The sequence below is a fragment of the Bos javanicus genome, chromosome 26 (assembly GCF_032452875.1).
Source record: "Bos javanicus breed banteng chromosome 26, ARS-OSU_banteng_1.0, whole genome shotgun sequence".
NCBI lineage: Eukaryota > Metazoa > Chordata > Mammalia > Artiodactyla > Bovidae > Bos > Bos javanicus.
Window position 1 is genome coordinate 23,926,468 of NC_083893.1, and position 20,624 is coordinate 23,947,091.

The 20,624-nt window shown below is 50.5% G+C and overlaps 1 protein-coding gene and 1 pseudogene across 2 annotated transcripts in view; one reads left to right on the forward strand and one right to left on the reverse strand.

The window, feature by feature from the left end:
• Window positions 1–2,111: 2,111 nt before the first annotated feature.
• On the reverse strand, window positions 2,112–5,945 carry LOC133239370 (large ribosomal subunit protein eL6-like; annotated as a pseudogene).
• A 120-nt stretch (window positions 5,946–6,065) lies between these two features.
• The window catches only part of NEURL1 (neuralized E3 ubiquitin protein ligase 1), a 77,885-nt gene continuing 63,326 nt past the window's right edge, over window positions 6,066–20,624 (forward strand). For both annotated transcript variants that reach the window (XM_061403348.1, XM_061403346.1), the window contains exon 1: window positions 6,066–6,701. Coding sequence is in view for 1 of the 2 variants with exons in the window: in XM_061403346.1 (XP_061259330.1) it covers window positions 6,617–6,701 (85 nt within the window). In the remaining variant the exon portion in view is untranslated. The remainder of the gene's footprint in view (window positions 6,702–20,624) is intronic.

Genomic DNA, 20,624 nt, shown 5'->3' on the forward strand with positions numbered 1-20,624 from the left:
CCATTATATTCCTTTGCTCCTTCATCAAAGATTACTTGACTGTGTTTGTGTGAATCCATTTCTGGGCTCTTTATTCAGTTTCATTTATCTATTTGTCTATTTTTTCACTACTACCATACTGTCTTAATTACTGCAGCTTCATAGTAAATTTTGAAGTTGGCTAATGTCAGTCCTCCAACTTTGCTCTTCTTCAGTATACTGTTCATTACTCTGGGTTTTTTACCTCTCCACGGACACTTGAGAATCAGTTTGTTAACATCTACAAAATAACTTGCTGGGATTTTCCCTGGGATGTAGTGAATCTATAGTTCAAGTTGGGAAGAACGGACATCTTGACAATATGGAGACCTACTAGTGTGTTCAGCCCTAAACTTGGCCCTGGGAGGTAGGAAACTATACTGGAGTTAAGGAAAGCATAGGACAGGCTCCCTCATGGTGTTGGCAAGGAAACTGTACCCCACACAATGCTAGATGTACAGAGAGTGCTCAAAAGGGTCGCTGGGGCAATGAACGAAGCTGAATCCCAAAGTGCCTGGAAACAGGGCAGTAAGGTGCCCATTGCATGCTAAGATGGTTAGCACAGACTCCGGTCCTTCAGAGGAAAGACCTGGCCTCGAGGAAAACTTTGTGGCAAAGGTGCTGTAGAGAAGGGAGCCAGCCAGAAAGGCTGGTCTGGGCAAGGCTCTTGGGCTTACTGAGTGGCTGTATTGATAGGTTAATTCACTGACATTGATTCATTGATTTGTCAAATATTTATCAAGAATCTACTATGGTTCAGGCACTCAGGGATCTCCCATCTAACACGTCCAGCCACCCCCTGCAGTTCAGGCAGGACCACTTCTGTGTGTTTTCGGTTGGTGGTCTGATGATGTTAACTATGGGCTGGGCCTCAGAGCTGCCATATATCCTAGCCAGGGATGGCTGAGGCTGTTTCCTGTTTAAAGGCTAGCTTCTCAGCAGGGAGGGCGATGTCAGCTGTTAAAGTTTAAGGGAGCCCTGGCTCAGCCTAGATGAACTCCATCTTGTCTGCCCGGTGGGGGACCATCCTGTGGCTTGCTCTGGGCTCAGTCTCTAGGGGTTCAGGGAAGGAAGAAAGGAAGCTCTCCGTCAAATATTTTATTATTTTATCAACATGGAGACTCTTGAAGACTTGAACTGATCTGGGAGATGTGGAGAGTGAGAAAGGAGGGGAAGAGAGAGGTGAACCAGCAGGAGACTGAGCAAGGACCAGTAAGGGCAGAGAGATGGCAGGACAAGGGTGGAACAGGGAAGAGGGGGAAGAAGCGAGAAAGACAAGAGGAGGAAGGGAGAGAGAGGAAGAAGGAGCAAGAGAATGGAGCTGGTCAGAAGGGAGAGAAGCAAGGGAGAGAAGGGGTGATGGGGGCCAGAGCTGCTGCGGAAACTGTCCCTGGGTCCCCGCCTTGGGTCCCCCCCTTCTCCTGTGCATTGGTGTGAGCGCTCACAGCATCCACACGGACACACGTGTACACGCAGCCAAACACATATGCACTGACACCCACCCCCTTGGGCAGAGCTTTCAGAATCTACACTGCTGGGGAGGCGGGGTTGCCACGGTGACAGGTGCTGGAGCACCACCTTATGGGTATTAATAGCTTCCATTGAAGCCACCAAAACAGTGACTTCATCCAGACCTTCTTCCTGGCAGCCTCCTTCTCCCTCCTCGCTTTGTAATTGGGGCTGGGAAGGGCCCCCGGGGCCTCAGAGGCCACTTCCCTGCCTCCTGGCAGCCTCTTTGGTGAAGGATGCTTGAAGTCTCGGGGATTCCACCCAACGTCCAGGGGAAGAAGCGTGCTGTGGTTCTTTGCTCCTCTGAGCTGGGTCCAACCACCACCCCTGCCAGGAAAGGGTTTCTGAGGCACAGGTCCCCTGGAGGGGTCACCCTCAGCTGCTCTGGGTCCCGTGCAGCCACACCCACCTCCTCTAGGTCCCTGCCTGGCCAGAGACCTACAGTGAGTTGACAGTGGTGTCCCCCCCCCCCACCATAGCACAGAGCTCCTTGGGAAAACTAGGGCCAGTCTAGGGAGATGACATAAGGCGGCGGTCCCCAACATTTTTGGCACCAGGGACTGGGTTTGTGGAAGATAATTTTTTCACAGATAGGGTGGGGGAATGATTCAAGCACTTTACACTTATTGTGCACTTTATTATTATTACATTGTGATATAGAATGAAATAATTATACAATTCACCATAATGCAGAATCAGTGGGAGCCCTAAGCTTGTTTTTCTGCAGCTAAATGATCCCATCTGGGGGTGATGGGAGACAGTGAGAGTAGGGTTTGTGCTCCTCTGGGAATCTAATGCTGCTGCTGATCTGACAGGAGGCGGAGCTCAGGCAGTACCGTGAGGAAGCCCTGTGGTAAAAACAGATGAGGCTTCGATCACTCACTCACCACTTGCTCACCCACCACCCACTTCCTGCCATGCGGCCTGGTTCCTAACAAGCCATGGACTGGTACTGGTCCGTGGCCCACTGGTTGGGGACCCATGACATAGGGTACAAGATTTCAGAGGCATCACACTCAAGCCTGAGCAAGAGCAGGGTGGCTGTTCATTGCATGGTTCTAAGGGCAAGTGCCTCCTTACATTTCATCACACAGGGACGCCTCGCTCATCTCACCCTAATCTCAGCCTCGTGGATGCTCTCATTATCTTCTCAGCCTCTGAGATCAGGGGATGTTTCTGTCCTACCTTCAGTTCCCTGCCTCAGTCCCTAATGCCTCTGGCCCTCCTGTGCAGCTCCCTGGGGTCAGGTTGTCCTGAGCAGCAGAGCCTTGGACCCCTCAGGCAGGCACCAGTGTCTGGTCCCCTTGTCTCCCCTTCCCTGTGACCTTCTCCATTTCTCCCCTGCTTGGCCCAGAGCCCCAGGTTTAGACCACATGGGACCCATGACATCCCTGCCTCCCTACCATGGGGCCTCACCAGCCCCCATCCCTTCTATGTCCCAGCCCATCCCCCTAAGGAAGGGAAGGAGATGACAAGCTTCCCCCCCAGCCACTGTCAGTAAATCCTACCAAGGGCTTGCACTTCACACACTCTCCAGGGGAACTAGTCGCGTCTATACAGTCTTCAGATTTATTCTGATGCCAGCAGCAGCCTAGAGTGACCTCATTCCAGCAGGCTTCAGTGGGTATATGAGTGTGTGAGAGTGTGGATATTTGTGTAGAAGTGAGTGTGTGAGAGAGAGTAAAAGTGTGTGTGCAAATGGATGAGTGTGCTGCCATTCAGAGCCCATGGATTTCTGATGCATGAGTCATCAGCTGGCATGAGCCTTGGGGAAATACGCCCTTAAAAAGACAGCACCCCTGACCTGCCACATCCATTCTGCAGCTGGCTGGGCACGTGATCCTGGGCATCTAAGAGGCAGGGGGCGGAGAAGGGAGCTGTCTTTCCCTCCAGACCCCAGAGAGCAGCTGTCAAGGATATTTCTAGCTCGCCTGGAGTCCCAGACATTTAAGGATGTGATGCCTGCAATGGGGTGGGGGTGGAGGGCAGGAGAGGGGAAAAAGGGATAGTTCAGAGGCTTTCCTCCCACGCCTCTTGGTGGAATTCGCCTGGCAGCCAGGGGGATTTGTCCATTTCACAAGCAGTGTTGGACAGTCTGTCATGTACCAGGCACTCTCTTGGAGACTGGTGACATCATGGTGGATGGAGTTGACCTGCTACTCCACTCACCTTGGGGGGAGGTAGACCATAAACCAGGGGGGAAAGTCTACTTTCAAATTAATTCCAGAAGATAACACAGAGTAATGGTATGGAGCGTAACTGAGAGTTGGGGGGGTTCTCTGGCTGGGCTGGTCAGAGAAGGTCAGGAGGTGATACATGAACTGTGCCTGAATAATGAAGAGCTGTCACATGGAGACTTGCGGAAAGAACCACCCAGAAGAGGATGGATGGCATGCCCGAAGCCAGCCCGTGTCCTTGCTGGATTCTGGATCAGAGTTGTTGAAACCAGTCAGGGAGCTAGAGGTGGCGGAAAAGGAAGGCAGATTCCCTCTCCCAGCAGGACCTTGGCTCCTCTTCTAGCCCTGACCAGACAGGGAGAAGGACAGTACTGTAAACTACATGGGAAAATGATCTGAAAAAGAATGGACATATGTATATGTATAACTGAATCACTATGCTATACACTTGAAACTAACACAACATTGTAAATGAATTATACTCCAAAAAAAAAAAAAAAAGACAGGGACAAGAAGATGCCCCCCTGTCCAAGTAGGAGATGACTCCCTTCCCTTCCTGCAGGTCCTAGTATCAGTGCTGAGCTTCAGGATGGATGAGTCATTTGAACAGGTGACTTGCTGAAGGCCCTTTCCTCCAGGAAGCTTTCTTTGACTGCTGCAAGCCACAGAGGCCCCCCACCTCTTGGAGCTGACAGAACCACTCAGTTCAGAGTTGGTGGTTCTCTGACAGTTTGTTCCTGAGATTTGTCCCTGAGGCTTGGCCCTCCATCCAGTCTTCTAGGTCCAGTCTGTGTTCATCTAAAGGCTCCCCAAGCCTTTTTGTGTCCAGCAACTGAACAGCCTGGGGTTCTTGATCTGAGCCTTTGTCCCAGTGCCCCTTGGAGCTGACAGAGAGCAAAGGGTCAGGTGCTGGGTGGTTTTTTTTTTTTTTTTTTAATGGACAAGTTATTTAATTAGGTTCTTTGTAAGAAGTTCAGAACACTACTTTGTGAGGATAAATTCCATTTGTGAGAGCAAACACAGAGCGCAGGTAGCCCTGGAGCTGAGGGACAGCTTTGATTCTTTGCAGAATTTATGAGTCCACGGCTTTCTGATCAACCTTGCACTGCTCTGTGATCTCCTATTTCTCTCTGTGTTGAAGATCTCAGCCTTCTGGTGTCTGGGCTTATGCAGCTTCTTCTTCTTGAAGTAAGCGTCAGTGAGATGTTCTGGGATTTTCACACCAGTGATGTCGATTTTGGTGGAGGTGGCAGTGACAAATTTCTGGTGTGTTCTACGCAGAGGAACTCAATTGAGGGACAGAAGCCCAGTCACAAGTAACAAGCCACTGTCCAGATGCTTCAGGAAAATGACCCTCTTTCCTGTGTGGTGCCCTGTGAGGATGATCAGAATAGTCCCGGGAGAGATGCCGCTGGCACGCAGCTTTTTCACAAGCTTACTGAAGGGTTTTCTGCCGTGACTCAACAGCTTCTGAGGCACATCTTCAGTAGGGTAATACCTAGGCGTTTTGTGAAGTCTTACCACTCAGGTACCACCATTCTTGTTGCCACCAACTGGTTTTGTGACAGTAGCAAGAACTCGAACCTTTTTTTTTTTTTTCCTACCTTGGATTTAGCTGCTGAACACTGTCTCTTGTACAAGGCCTTCCTGGAGTATGTAGCTGATCGGAATATCTGCCAACTCCTCTGACCAGGACAGGGTTTCAGCTGCAGTGGGGCTTCCCCTTCTTAACCTTCTTCACCTTTTTAGCCTTGTCGCCAGCATCAGCCTTCTTGGTTTCAGGTTTTTTCTCCTTAGCATTCGGCTTCTCAGCCTTTTCAACCGCCATCTTGCAAGACAGGAAAGAGTGGGTGGGACTCTTAATCTCACTTCATTTATTCAGTCATCATCCACTTAAAAAAAAAAGTATATATATATATTTATTTTTTTCTGGAGCTTTTATTGTATGCCAGGCACTGTACCTGCTACTAGAGAAATCGGAAATAAGAGTTACTTCGTCCCGGGCCTGGTATCCAGGGAGCTCACCGTTCTTACTGTATGGTTTCCCTTGTTTTCAAGACCAAGCGCCACTGTTGGTGAGGGGAATAAACCCAACCCTTGGAGCCCCAGTCTCTGTCTGATATTTGACCCCTATCTGCTCCCCCGCCAGGCCAAGAAGGGCTAGTGTTGGCCGGAACGTCGCGCACCCGGCGCCACATCTGGCTGAGCGGGCGCGCGCGAGTCACTAAGACGCTCATTCACCGGCGCAGCTGTCACCATAACAACCGGAGCGAGGGAATCCTGGCGACGGCTGGGGGCGGGGGCGGCGGTCGCGCGGGGGACCCGGCGGGGGCGGGAGCGCGGCGTCGGGGGCGGGCGGGAGACCCACCACCGCGAGAGCGCCCAGCACACCCCGCGCTCCTCGGAGCCCCGCTCCATGTCGAGCCGCCGGCGGGAGGGCACCACGCACGTCGCCGCCTCGGTCGTCCCCGCGGGCGGGGACCCAGCCGGCCGCCAAGCCGCCGAGCCTCCGGGCAGGCCGAGCCGCTGAGCGCCCGCACCGAGAGCCCCGACTCTATGGCCGGGGGGAAGCGTGCCGGAGCCAACAGCCGGAACCCGAGCGCCAGCGGGAGGAAGAAGGGAGCCCCGGGCGCCGCCGGCCCCGGCCCAGGGGCGCGCCCGCCGCGAAAAATGGCAGGCAGGTAGCCGGCTCGCGCGAGGAACCCCCGCGGCGGGCAGGACCCGCCGAGGACCGCGGAGCCCAGACACAGAGAGGAGAGGAGCGGCCCGCCCGCCCCCCGCCGCAGCCCCACCAGGGCCCTCCCCCGGCGGCGCGCGCGCCGGCGCGCGCACACACTTGCACACCGTACCTCCGCTCCAGCCCAGCCTCGCCTGCCCCCTGCGAGTGCCGAACCCCACTGGGGCCGGATGCCATGGGTAACAACTTCTCCAGTATTCCCTCTCTACCCCGAGGAAACCCGAGCCGGGCGCCGCGGGCCCACCCCCAAAACCTCAAAGGTAAGGCTCCGCCGGGGCCGGGCTCAGCTGGCGGACTGGGGTGCAGGTGGAGGGGCAGGGAGAGGTGGAGAGGTGTGGTTGGGGAGGCCACACAGGTGCCACCTGTTGTGCTTCTTTGGAGACGGGAGATGAACCCCTGACCGTTGGGGGTGCGCTGGAGGTGGGGGCCTGCCGGTGATGATGGCGAAAATCAGGGAGGATGGCGTTCCGTGGGGTCTACGCAGTTCTCCCAGCTACACCAGAAACGTCACTGGAGTCCCCTCAGGCCACGGTGCTAGGCGAGCGTGCAGATGCAGGGAGTGAGGAAGGGCATTTGCCCGGTGGATGGGGAAGTGTGGCAGGGTGCTCAGGCCGGCCAGCTGTGCTTCCCAAGAGAAGTACCACGGTCTCCTTTTTCATCTAACCATGGCTGGAGAGGTGATGGCTGGAAACACTAGTTGCCTTTCCGATTGGAGGGTCTTAAAAATACAGGGCCGAATAATAACAGCCTGGAAGAAGGGACCAGAGCTGGTGGCCTCTGGAGTCCTCTGCAGCTACTGACTTTTTGTATCCACTGAATCAGCTTGGTTTCTGGTTCCCCAAAAGCTAGATGTCCAGTCAGAACTCTAGAAAGGATGGGCTGAGAGCCTTGAGACAGATCTCAAGGTCTTTGCCCTCTTAAGTCCACTGACCTACTCAGCACCCTAAGGGAGGTGCCAGGCCCTGTTCTTTGCTTTACCTCTTCAGTGCTGTCTCTGACCTTTTGAAGACTCACCTGGGCCTTCCCAGGCCCTCAGAGCCCACTGATTCCCTTCAGAAAGCTCCTTTTCTATCATCCTGAAAACCAGCCAGTACTGACTGGGCATTCGGATGACTAAGAGTTAGGAAGGGAAGCTCTTGGGCAAGTTTACAAAGAACTTTCACAAATACCTTTTCAAATGAGCAAGGAAACTGCTCTGCATGGTGCTCAGAGCTCGTCATACCCATTTCACAGTTAGGAGAAGCAATGCTTGTTTCAGGATCCCAAAGCCAGAGCGGCAGAGCTAGACTGCAGACCTGTATCTTGGGTCTTGGAATACTACCCTCTCTTATGCTGGACAGTTAACCTTCAGAACTGGGGAGAGGAGAGGAGACAGGACCACAATCCTGCATTCTAACTCCGACACTTCCAAAACCACCTCTCACTCACCTTGGGCACATCAGTGGGTTTGTTGTGTCTTTCTGAAAATTAATATGGTGGCACACATCAATCCCTTTTAAAATATCATTTTCATTGGCCTTGTGATTCTGCCTGCAGAATGGATCCTGAAGAAATGGAGATGAAGGCAAATACTTGTACACGAGCCTAGTATGCTATGGCAGTGTTGTTTGTACTAGAAAACAATCTAAATGCCCTGTAATCATGGTGAATCCTCTTGGTGGAGTATTATGCAACCTTTAAAATAGTATTTTTGAAGAGCATTTGATCACTTGGGAAAATGCTCACAGCAGCATAATGACAGTTGTAAGAAGCAGTGGCAAAGCTGCATAAACAGTAGAGCCCAATTTTGTTAAAATGTCATGGATGCCCCTCCCCCATAGAAATCAAGCAACCTTGGAAAGAAAGTTTCCAAAAGGTTAACCATGGTTTCCTCTGGGTAATGAGATCTTATTAGAGTTTTTCTTTTCTTTTTAATATTTTGCTCTTTTCTAAAATTTCTACAATAAGCAAATATTAATTTTAATCATCAGAAATAAGCTGTAAGTATTGCAGGCAAGTATCATTTTTAATCATCAGAAATAAGCTGTAAGTATTGCATGTATGATGACTTTCTGAACATTGAAAACAGATTCCTAATGATGGTGGAACTTGTGTTTGTCATCCAGTTCAATGTTCTCTCTTACAAGGGAGAGAAATGAGGGGAAGGGAGAATGATTTGCCCATTTACTCAATGGGCCAGTCAAGAGAAGGTGGCAAAGTCAGGCTGACTCCTTCAAGGGCAGGAGTTAGCTGGGGGCCAGTGAGCTGACTCGGCGCTGGAATGCTCATCAATTACCCTGAGAAGGCTGTGTTCCATCCATGACCCTAGGGAAGCCCAGAGAAGGCTTCCGTAATTGCACCGCTTTTTTAACCTACAGTTTGGGATTGTAGGGATGTGAAGTCTCTGGGACTGGAGTCTTTGACAAGGGAGGGAGTGGGCAGGACAGGGTCTGAGGCCCGCCTATCTCCCTGCTCCCACCCTGGCCTCCTCCTCTGCCTGACTCCCCACCTGTCTGGCCTGAGAAAGTCGCCTTGCGCTGCCTCCCTGATTGATAGGGATCAGTTCTTATTCAGTGGAAGTAAATGGGGGAGAAATTTTCCTCACCCCAGCAGTCTCCCTCTCCTGGCCATCTCCCTTCTGGCTTGGTTTTCCAGGATCCATTCTCCCCTGTCCCTAACCACACACCTACAGGAGGGGCCATGAGAATTTTGGTTCTGCTCCTACCGAGGCTGAGATGGATTAGAACATGCCAAGAAAGCTGACTTCCGTCCTTCGTCTAGGGTCTCCTGATTCGGCTTCTCAGCCTGACTTTTCCCCATCCTAAGAGAACCATCAGTTTTATTCTGTGATTGTTTTAATGTTCATTCCAAGTTCCTTTCTAACTATGTCAGCATTGAGCTAGGGGTCTTCTCTGATACATCAACGGTCATCCAGAATTCCACCCCCATTTTATTGGTATGACCTTGATACTGGCTGTGATTCTAAGACTGTCCACCCCAAATTCTCCTTTGTACTCACCCAGAATTTCAACTCTGCTTCTTATCAGTGTCCATCCAGAAATTTACTGGGGGCAGGGAACTCTCGATTGTTTTTTCTCCTTCCATAATTGCCATCTATTGATTTCTCACCGTTTTAATTAAAACAACTGGAAAGGACCTGGCATAATGGGGACCCTGGGACTCAGAGATCTAAGGTTGGTCTGGCTGTCAGGCTGACATGAAATGAAGCTCTTCCATCACCTGTCAGGTGGTAGACTTCGGTCTTCTTCCTGAAGACACCCTGACCTCACTCCACTGATGGTGATTCACACTGGGGTCTGAACAGTGTTGGTCTAGGAGTGTCCACGGGAGAGGTCCAAGGTATAGATCCTGGATAAGGACCAACAGATAGTTATGTAGAGCTGGTTATGTCCCTGGGTCAGGGGTGAGGGCTCGTGACATCCCTGGACATTCACAGAATAAAGATCTACTTGATAAGGTGGGGCTGAGGGAACGGATGGCATCAAATACTTGTTTGGATTGTTAAAATCCCAGATATGTGTGAGCAGAGGTCAGAAATGGGGAATCAGGGAAGAATTTGAGTTGGACATGGAAGGAACTGTAGAAATTGGGTAGATGGCAAGGGGTGCAGTGGGAGTCCTAGATATGGACAGGAGGGTAGGGCAAGGGACGTGCAGCAAAGGCTTGGGGCAGGGTGAGTAAATGTGTGTAGATATTCTCAGTGATGGGCCCAGGGTGACTGGAGTAGGGGGTTCATGCTTCATGGAGACAGATACAGAGAACAGAGATCTTCATCCTTCTCTCTTTCTGAGTGCCTGCCTACTTGGTGCTTGGTACTGGGGGGAAGGTAACTAGGAAAGCCTTCGGGGAGGCTTTCCTCCAACTCAGTCTGCCATGGTCACCCATAGATGGGATGGGGATGGGAAAGACCACCTTCTGTCATTTTTTTTTATTGTGGTAAAATTCACATAACATAAAATTCACCGTTTTAGCATTTTAAGTGGCATTTAGTACATTCACAATATTGTACAGCCACCACTCTATGTAGTTCCAGAACGTTTTCATCACCCCAGAAGGGAAGCCTGTACCCGTGAAGCAGTCAGTCCTCATTACTCCTTCGCCTGAATCCCCGGCAACCACTAGTCTGCTTTCTGTCTTTATGCATTTGCCCACACTGGACATTTCCCTTAGATGGACTCATAGTACATTTGTCCTTCTGAGTCTGGCTCCTTTCACTTAGCCTAAGTGCTTTCAAGGTTCGTCCATGTCCTAACGTGTACCTTCTTTCCTTTTTGTGGCTGAATAACATTCCACTGTGTAGATTTGCCGCATTTTGTTCATGCACTTCCCAGCTGATGGCTATTGAGATGGCTATTGAGATTGTTCTGCTTTTTGGTTATTGTGAATTTTGTGCTGTGAAGATTTGTGTTTAAGTTTTTGTTTGAACACCTGTTTTCGGTTCTTTTGGGTCTGTACCACGGAGTGAGCCTTCCATCTTTTTAAAGCTGGTGCTTTTGAATTGGACGTTTGATAAAGCCACTGGTTGTGACGGATGTAGGGGGGATCATCCCCCTCCGGCTTTGGCTGGGGGTTGTACCCACCAGACATCTGTTGTCTTCAAAGGCTTTTTTCTGTGGTGGCCGAGGCTCCTGGCAGGCAGAGGGGGGAGTATCTGAGGTTGACCGAGGAGCTTTGACTCTTTGAGGTGGACCAGAGTGAGCTACAGGAACTTGTCTGTCAGACTCTTAACCTCCTCACTGCTCTGGGGTGGGGTTGGGGGGTGCATTTGCCTAGGACAAGGTCCTAGCCATTTTTCAGCCTTCACAGCCTTGCTGGTACTCCCCCTCATCTGGGTCCCCAGTCCAGGTATTGCAGTAGCTGACCCCTCTGCCTCTCATTCCTCCTTTGATGCTGTGAAAGGGATCCTCCTAAAGTATTCCTTTCATCTGCCCCTCTCCTATCAATAGTCTTCAGCGTCATGACCCAGACTGCCATCATCGGAAATTCAAGGCCTCCATTCTTTGCTTGACCCACAGATATTCCCACAGCCCTTGTCTGGGCTCCTCACTTGGCTGTCATGACACTTGCATGTTGGGTTAGCTCATCTGTCCACCCCCCAGCCTTGCAGCAGACAGAGTTGGCGTTGTGAAGGGGTGGGGGCTGGGGGCCTCCTCTGCCACACCAAGACTTCAGAGAGCTGAGTTGAGACAGCCCCTATGCTGAACCTGGAGCATCTGTCCTGCACACCCTGTTGGGTTTTTATCTAGTCTGACCTTTGAACTCTGTACTGTTAACCATCACAGTAACATAAGAGCAGCCACATGTGTTGGGTGGTTATTGGGTGCCTAGTGCTTTTGTGTAGATTATTTCTGAGTGGGGAGCTATCGTTGTCACCATTATAGATGGGGAAAGAGAGGCTCAGAGAAGTTAAATAGCTAATCCCAGACCACACAGTTTGAAACTGATGGAACTGGGATTCAAACCCACGTCTCTCTGATTTTAGAGTTCACTCCTGCAACCACTATACATTTTGCCACCATAGAATTCACTCTGGGTAGGCCCTGTCTTCCATTGTGTTAGAGAAACTGGGGAGCAGTCTCCTGGCCTCTTTCCCAGAAGAGGGAAAGAGAGTACCATAGGGTTCTTGATGCTCCTTTCCAGCCCCCGACCCCACCCCTCCCACCTCCTCTGCAGACCCATCAGCCAGTCATCGGACACTTTCAAGGGAACTTTCTGTTCCTTTGGGCCAGTGTTTCTCAAAGTGAGGTTTTTCTCTCGCCTGCATCAGCATCAACTGAAAACACATCTAAAATGTAGGTTCCCAGCCCCCAGGCCAGACCAACTGTCTCAGAACACCTTGGTGATAGAACTCCCAAACCTGCATATTTAACAGGAGCCCCAGGTCATTCTGCCTCATTATGCCCCAGAGTCTGAGAACTATCAAGGCTGTGGGGCCTCAGAACACACCCATTCTGGTATTCTTGGAGTTGGTGAAATCAGGCTTCCCAGAGGAGAGGAGCCTGAAGTTGGATGGAGATTTGGAATGGACATTCAAGGGCATCTTGGTGAGGGCATGGAGGCAAAGGCACAGAAGCAGGAAAATACAAGGTGCTGGCAGAGACAATGAGCAGTCCTTCCCATCTGGGAGGTGAGACCCACAGTGGGGAGATGAACGGGTCGACCTCTGAAGATAGACTGAGGTTAGATCTCACAGGGCCTCGGATGCCAGAATGAGTTTGGGTCGATCCTGTCGGCAGTAGGAGCTATGGGTGGCTTTTGAGCAGATGAGTGTAGTGATTTCCTTTAAACTGCAGCATCCGCAGAGAAAAGAGGAGGAGCAAATGAAGCATCTTGAGCTGCTGGGAGGTTAATGGAGCTAAAGGGCTCTGTCCTAGGTCAAGCTGAAAGGGCTGGGTGGGACAGCCAAGCTCATGGACTCATCTAGGCTTCCCATGGGTGAATCTGGAAGCATTTCTGACCAATCGCTATGGCCAGGAGGGCTCTTATTCATCAGAAGAAAAAAAGGATTTTTAAGAAGTGTGAGACCTGATGCTTGGCACTATGCTGGGTGCATTCTTGTAGGTTAATTCATTTAATCATTCAGTAAGTGGAAAGAAGGTATTATTCCCATTTTATAGGCAAGAAAACTGAGACTCATGTGTTCTAAGAGGTCTGTCCAGAATAGGAAATGGCACAACTTGGATTTTTAACTGGGACACCAAAAGTTCATGAGGGAAAAAATTCATGAGGGAGAAAATTAGCCTTGGGGGGAATTTCTGCATATTGGGACTTTCTTCTCCCTGAGCATCTGGGATGACAAGCGCCTAGTTCTAAGATGTGTACATTGAGGTCCAGGCATTGGCTCTAAATCAGAGCCAAAGATGGTGGTGGTGTGGGCACCACCAGGGCAGTAACAGAGAAGGAAGAGGTGGGAGGAAGGAGGACAGGAGCGTGTGGGGCACTGCCCAGGGCACGCGGGAGCTGCCTCCACCTGGGTGTGCCAGCTGCCTGGGCCCATTTCCTGTTGGCCTGTGACTCTCTCACTCCTGCTTCTGCACACCCAGGGGCTGGAAGCCGAGGGGCTGCTCCTCACTGAGCTGGTTGCTTTGGCAACTCTGGGTAGGATGTGAGTGGTCTCCTTGGTAACGCCTGGGAAAACTGCCTGCAGGGCTGGAGGGAAGTGGACTGGCCAGTGGTCAGGCTGGGTGGCACAGGCAGACCCGGGCCAGGCTGCTGAGACTCCAGGCCGGTGGGGAGAGTCTGGCTTATGGAATAGCCGGGGCAGCCTGTTGGCCATTCCTCAGCAAGCCAGAGTCCAGGGGCCTTGGGGGCCTGAAGGTCTACCTGGTGAGACCAGAGGCATTAATGGGCCAGCCCAGGAAGTGGGAGGAGATGGCGGTGAGGGCAGGAAGTGAGGAGAATATAGCTTCTGGATGACAGATCCAGCTACAGGGTTTATTAAAAGATGTTTATCAGAGGTCATTACGCGAATCCTGCTGCTCTAGGAAATGAGCAGGTGCTGATGTCTGTGGGGCAGGGTGGAGAGAGAAGCAGGGCTCAGAGAGGAGGAAGAGTCACCGGAAGGCAGGTGGGAGGCTTTGGCTTTCTCTGCGCTCTAGCTGAAGATCTGGGGGTAGGCAGGGCTCTGCTCTGGGCTCCAGAACTGAAGTTCTCCCAGGGTGAGAGTTGGGGTTCCAAGGATACTCTGATGGGAAGGGCTCATTCTGTTGTTTAACAAACACAGACTAAGCATCAGTGATGAGGCAGCTGTTCTCCTAGGCTTGAGGATATGGTAAAACACAAGAAGATGAGGGCTTGCTGCCATGGAGCTCCCCTTCCAGTCTGGGAGTTAGCTCAGAACAAGAACAGCAAATGAACAAATGAATCAGAATATGATAGCAATTACTCACACTTATGTGCCAGAGACTATGCTAAGCTGTTTACACCTATTATCCCCTTTAACCTTTAAAACAGTCATGTGAAGTAAGTATGATTATTATCCCTATTTATAAATGCATAGATGGGCTTCCCTGGTGGCTCAGACAATAAAGAATCCCCCTGCAATGTGGGAGACCTGGATTTGATCCCTGGGTTGGGAAGATCCCCTGGAGGAGGTCATGGCAACCCGCTGTAGTATTCCTGCCTGGAGAATCTTCAAGGACAGAGGAGCCTGGCGGGCTACAGTCCATGGACTCGCAAAGAGTCAAACAAAACTGAGCAACTAAGCACAGCACATAGATGCAGAAACTGAGGCTCAGAAAGGTTAAGTAACTTGCCCAAACTCACATGGCTGGTATGAGGTGGAGCTGGGATTCTAGCCAAGATCTCTCTGACTTTGGCCCTACAACTCTTAAAAAAAAAAAAAAACACACACAGCTTTTCATTTAGAACAGTTTTAGATTTACCGAATTATTGCAGAATAGTAGAGTTTCCATGTAGTCCATGTCCGGTGGCCTTCATCCTTAGCATCTTACCTTAGTATGGAACATGTGTGACATTAGTGAGCCAGTATTGAAGATGGTCCTCAACTGATGTCTATACCTCACTCTGATTTCTTCAGTTCTCCCCCGTGTTCTTTTTCTGTACCAGGCTCCCATCCAAGATGCCACATTGTATTTATAGCTACTACATTTTATATATACAGTTGTGTTTTCTTAGGCTCCTCTTGGTTGTGACAGTTTCTCGTACGTTTCTTGTTTTGGATGACCTTGACAATTTTGAGGAGTGTTGGTTAGATATTTTGTAGACTGTCCTTTCACTGGGATTTGTCTGATATTCTCATGATTAGACTATGGTTATAGGTTTCGGAGAGAAAGACCATAGCGGTGAAGTCCCATTTTAGTTGCATCATATGAACAGTAAGTGTCATCAGCATGACTCATCGCTGGGGCTGAGGACCTTGATCACAGGCTGAGGTAGAGCTCATCAGGCTTCTCCACTGTGAAGCTGAAGGTGCACTTTCCTCTCCTCCACCTCGCACTCTTTGAAAGGACGTCGTGTGTGCAGCCCGCACTAGAGGCGGAGAGTTGTGTTCTACCCCTGGAGGCTGGGGCACGGCTTTAACTGTTCTGCCAACTCTTTAGTTTCTCGTCTTTGTCTTTCAGTTGCTCAGTCATGTCCGACTCTTGGCGACGCCATGGACCACGCCAGGCCTCCCTATCCTTCACCATCAGTTTCTTACACAAGCACTAATATTTGGATAAGGACTGTGAGAGAGAACACTGGGAACTTGGGGGAACGTGACCTGGTCTTGGGGGTCTGGGTAGTGAAATGACCAGGGAAGTGATCTGAAAATGAGTAGGGGTTGGCTTTGTGTTCCTGGGGGCAGGGCTGCTCCTGCCATGTTGGGTGTGGAACTATTCATTTAGCATCCGTGACCCCTGCCCATTAAATGTCACTGGTCACCTGTGTCATTAAAAAAACAACTCTCCAATATTTTAAAAAGCACCCCAGTAGGGGAGCTCCCTGGTGGTTCAGTGGTTAGGACCCTGTGCTCTCACTGCCGAGAGCCTGAGTTCAATCCCTGGTCAGGGAACTGAAATCCCGCAAGCTGCGAGGGGTGGCAAAACATAAAAAAGCCATCCAGAGAAGACAGTGCCACCCCAGTTGAGGATACTGAGCTGGGTGTGGGGCACAGAGAAGGGCGCTCCTGGAAGAGGTCTGACACAAGCCTGTGTTGAGGACAGAGCTGGCTCTGAGTATGTGTGTGCTAAGTCACTTCAGTTGTGTCCCACTCTTTGCTACCCTAGGGGCTATAGCCTCTGTCCATGAGATTCTCCAGGCAGAAACACTGGAGTGGGTTGCCATGCCCTCCTCCAGGGAATCTTCCGACCCAGGGATCGAACCTGGGTCTCCCGCACTGCAGGTGGATTCTTTACGACTGAGCCACTGGGGAGGGCTGAGTCCTGGCTGGTGTCATCCCAGCCCTCCAGGCCATGGAACTTCCTGCAGAAAATCACTGAATGGCTGCTCCCTTGCCTCTCTACCTGTGGAAGCAAGTTGCTGGTCCCACAGGCTGTCTGTGTGGGGGCGGGGCAGGAGGAGGAGAAACCCTCTTGGGATGATTGAGAAGGGAGGGAAGTATGTCTACTGGCTTTTCCAGATAGCATTCTTTGCCTCTGTTGCCCCGTCATGCCATGCTGGCTGCTCCAGAGGTTAGGTGGGGGCAGGAAAGGGAAAACATTGCCAGGGAGGTTTCTGTCCTTCGATGAGGGTGGTGGCACTTCCACATGCTCCTGGCTTTCATCTTCGTCTTTCCCCTTGGCTGACCCCTAGCCTCTGCCTGGCATCTACTGAAAGGCTGACCTCCAGGGAATGGGGCTGTGGGTGTGTCTAGGTGGGGGTGTCCGGGTACCCTTGAGAGCGAGGAGAGGAGACACTTTGCCCTTATCAGAGTTGAATGCAACTGTGAGGATGCTCCAGCTGATTCATTTCATGTGTTGATGCCCTCTGTGCTGGGCCTGGTGCTGGGCGTGAAGAATAGGGAGGGGGGCACTGGATGTCATCTCCACCCTTGAGATGCCCGTGGCCTATGAATTGCTCATCCGGTTCTGACAGCAGTGGCAGAAGGGGCCAGGAGCCCTTCTTCTCTGTGGTTGCTTTGCTTTGCTTTCCTTTCTAAACCCTGATCTTACCAGCAAATGTCCTTAGAATACATTTTCCCTGAAGCTGGTCAGGTATGTGCATGGGGGTGGTAGAAGAGGCATGGCCACTGACTTCTAACATCAGAACCCAAGTAGACCCTAGAGGTCGTTATGTCTTAGCTCCTTTCTCAGCCCAGGTCTAGAGTTCTCAGACCTGGAGAGAGGAAGTGACTTGTCCAAGGTCAGACACCTGGATGGACCAGGTGCTAATGAGGTCTTAAGGCTCTGACCTTGCTGGATGACCTCTTCTGGATGGCAGAAGTTAATTCCAGAGGGACACCTGAGGGGGACGAATGCTTGTGGCAACTGTGATGTGTACCATCCTGAGGGCAGCTATTGAAAGAAGAGAAGGCTTCCCAGGTGGCACTAGCGGTAAAGAATCCCCCTGCCAATGCAGGAGACGCAAGAGACTCAGGTTTGATCTCTGGGTGGGGAAGATCCCCTGGAGTAGGAAATGGCAACCTGCTCCAGTATTCTTGCCTGGAAAATTCCATGGACAGAGGAGCTACAGGCGTCACAAAGAGTCAGACATGACTGAGTGGCTGGGGTCACCAAGAGTCGGACACAACTGAGCAGCTGAGCACACACTGAGCAGAAGAGTGATAAGATCTTGTAGATGCTTTGGAAGGCTCTGGGACAAAAGAGAGGGGCAGGGGAGGACGAGGCTGGAGGTTCCTGTTCCTCCAGGGGAGGAGAGGTGTGGCTTTTCCCAGGGCAGGGCTGTGAGCAGCCAGGCAAGCAGATTGATTTGGGAGACACTTTAGAAGGTCGACTTGAAGATTTGGAGAGGTGCCACCTGTATGGATATGTGTTGGAGGATTCTGACCTCTGAGGCAGTGGTCAGTGAGGCATACAGGTGGCTCAGCTTGGAAGAGCTTGGCTGTGCATGGGGAGGGGGCATCTTGGGAAGTCAGGGGTGAGCGTGCTGATGTTTGAGTTTTCCCTTGCAAGCTGTGTCCTACCCAAGGCATTGAGACCTTAGAGCCAAGAGGAGAGAGCAGGACAGAGCTGGCTCTGAGCTCTTGGCTCCATCCCTACCCGCTGGGACACCATCAATAGTTAATGCCCCCTCTGTCTGTCACAGGTGGCTCCCAGGTGGGTGGAGGCGGGGCCCTGGCACCTGTGCTGTGATGTGCCTCTGGCTTCTGCCGTGGCTTTCAGTCCCAACCTGGCCAGGCTTTCTCAGGTGGCTCCTCGCTCTCCGTGGGGGCCAGTTCCCCTAGCATACACACACAAACCATAAAAGGTGGCCATAAATCAGCCCAGACAGGCCAAGGCTACTCTTGTTTTCCCAGAATTGAGATCAAAGCCCCAGACCCTCTCCCTGAGGCTCCGTACTTATTAAATTATTAAACTGTGAAGGGAAGGGAAAGCACAAAGGTCTGGATGGATGATCATAGAGTAAAAGAGAATGCGGAAAAATGGCTGAGAAATGAGGCAGCAGGTGGGAAAGGGGAAGAGAGGAGAGAAAAAAAGCTCTTTGTCTCTGCCCTGAGCTTGGAGACTTCACAGGGCTGTGAACCTTGCATTTGAACAGCCTCAAACCATTCCCTCCTACTTCTTCTTCTGATTTCTCATTGGGGCCCATGACCAGAATTCATGGCCCCACTTTACACAGGAGAAACTGAGGTGCAGATTGTCACAGGATTATCAAAGTCTGTACTTTTTAAAAAATATTTATTTATTTGGCTATGTTGTTCGCTTGCGGAATCTTTTATTGTGGCACGCAGGCTTCAGAGTGCATAGGTTTAGTGTTTGCGGTGCATGGGCTCAGTTGCCCCGAAGCATGTGGGGTCTTAATTCCTTGACTAGGGTTTGAACCTGCATCCTCTACTGTTAGAAGGCGGATTCCTAACCATTGGAGCACCAGAGAAGTCCCCCAAATCTGTACTTCTGAGTCCTGTTCCAGCCTCTTTCTAGGCCTCTTCATAGGTCCGGAATCAACATTAGGTTAATATCCGTTCTTGACCCTGGCTCTCAGGCTAGACTGGAGTTCGTGAAGAACCTCGTCCTGACCCCAGCAGGCCCAGCGAGGACCTCTTCCTGCCTGGAGACCCTGCACTTTCCTTTAGCTTCCTGGTGCAAAGACAGAGCTCGGACCCGAGGGAGTGCCTGTCCTGATGGAGGCAACAGATTCTGTCCTTGACTCCTGACTCCTCTTGATGGCAGGAAACAGCCTCCTCCCCCAACCCTGCTTCGTTGTAGTATAATTGGTAAATAAAATTGTAATGCACTTAGAGTGTACTGTGTGGTGATAGGTATATGTATATATTATGAAATCATTCCTGCAATCAAGTTAATTAACACATCCATCTTCTCACATAGTTACTTTTTTTTGTTTGTTTGGTAACACTTAAGATCTACTCTTAGCAAATTTCAAGTATACAAGTATTAGGAACCATAGTCAGCATGCTGTGCCTTAGGTACTCAGAACTTACCTTGTAACTGAAGTTTGTATTTTTAACCAACATTTCCATTTACTCTACCTCCCAGCCCTTGGCAACCACTATTATACTCTCTGTTTCTTTCAGTTCAACCCCTCCTTTTTTAGATCCACATATAAGTGATATTCAGTTCAGTTCAGTTGCTCAGTCATATCCGACTCTTTGTGACCCCATGGACTGCAGCACGCCAGGCTTCCCTATCTGTCACTAACTCCCAGAACTTGCTCAAACTCAAGTCCATCGAGTCAGTGATGCCATCCAACCATCTCATCCTCTGTCGTCCCCTTCTCCTCCTGCCTTCAATCTTTCCCAGCATCAGGGTCTTTTCCAGTGAGTATATTATATGGTATTTATTTTTCTTTATCTTTTCTGTGGCTTACTTCACTTAGTATTAGGCTCTCCATGTTCCTCCATGTTGCTCTAAATGGCAAGATTTCCTTCTTTTTATGACTGAATAATATTCCATTTATATACATGCAAACAGACATATCTGTGTATACATATATATATATATATACACACACTATATTTTCTTTATCCATTCATCCATCAGTAGACACTTTGGTTGTTACCATATCTTGGCTATCGTGGATAATGTGGCAATGACCTTGGGTGTATAAATTAGCTCCTCAAGAAAGTGATTTCGTTTCCTTTGGATATACACTCGGAAGTGGGACTGCTGGGTCATATATAGTCTACTTTTAATTTTTTGGGAAGCCTCTACACTGTTTTCCAAAATGGCTCTATCCAGTTTATACCACCAACAGTGTACAAGGGCTCCCTTTGCTCCACATCCTTGTCAGTATTTGTTTTCTCTTGTCTTTTTAATAGTAGACATCCTAACAGGTGTGAGATGTTACCTCATTGTGTCTTTTACAATCATTTTATTTATTTATTTTCGGCTCTGCTGGGGCTTTGTTGACGTGTGGTCTGATTGTGGCGAGTGGGGGCTACGCTCCAGTTGTGGTGTGCGGGCTTCTCACTGTGGTGGTTTCTCTTGTTGCAGAGCATGGGTTCTAGGGCACGTGGGTTGCAGTAGTTGTGGCTCCTGGGCTTCTAGAGCACAGGCTCAATAGTTGTGGCCCACGGGTTTAGCTGCTGCATGGCATAGTGGGCC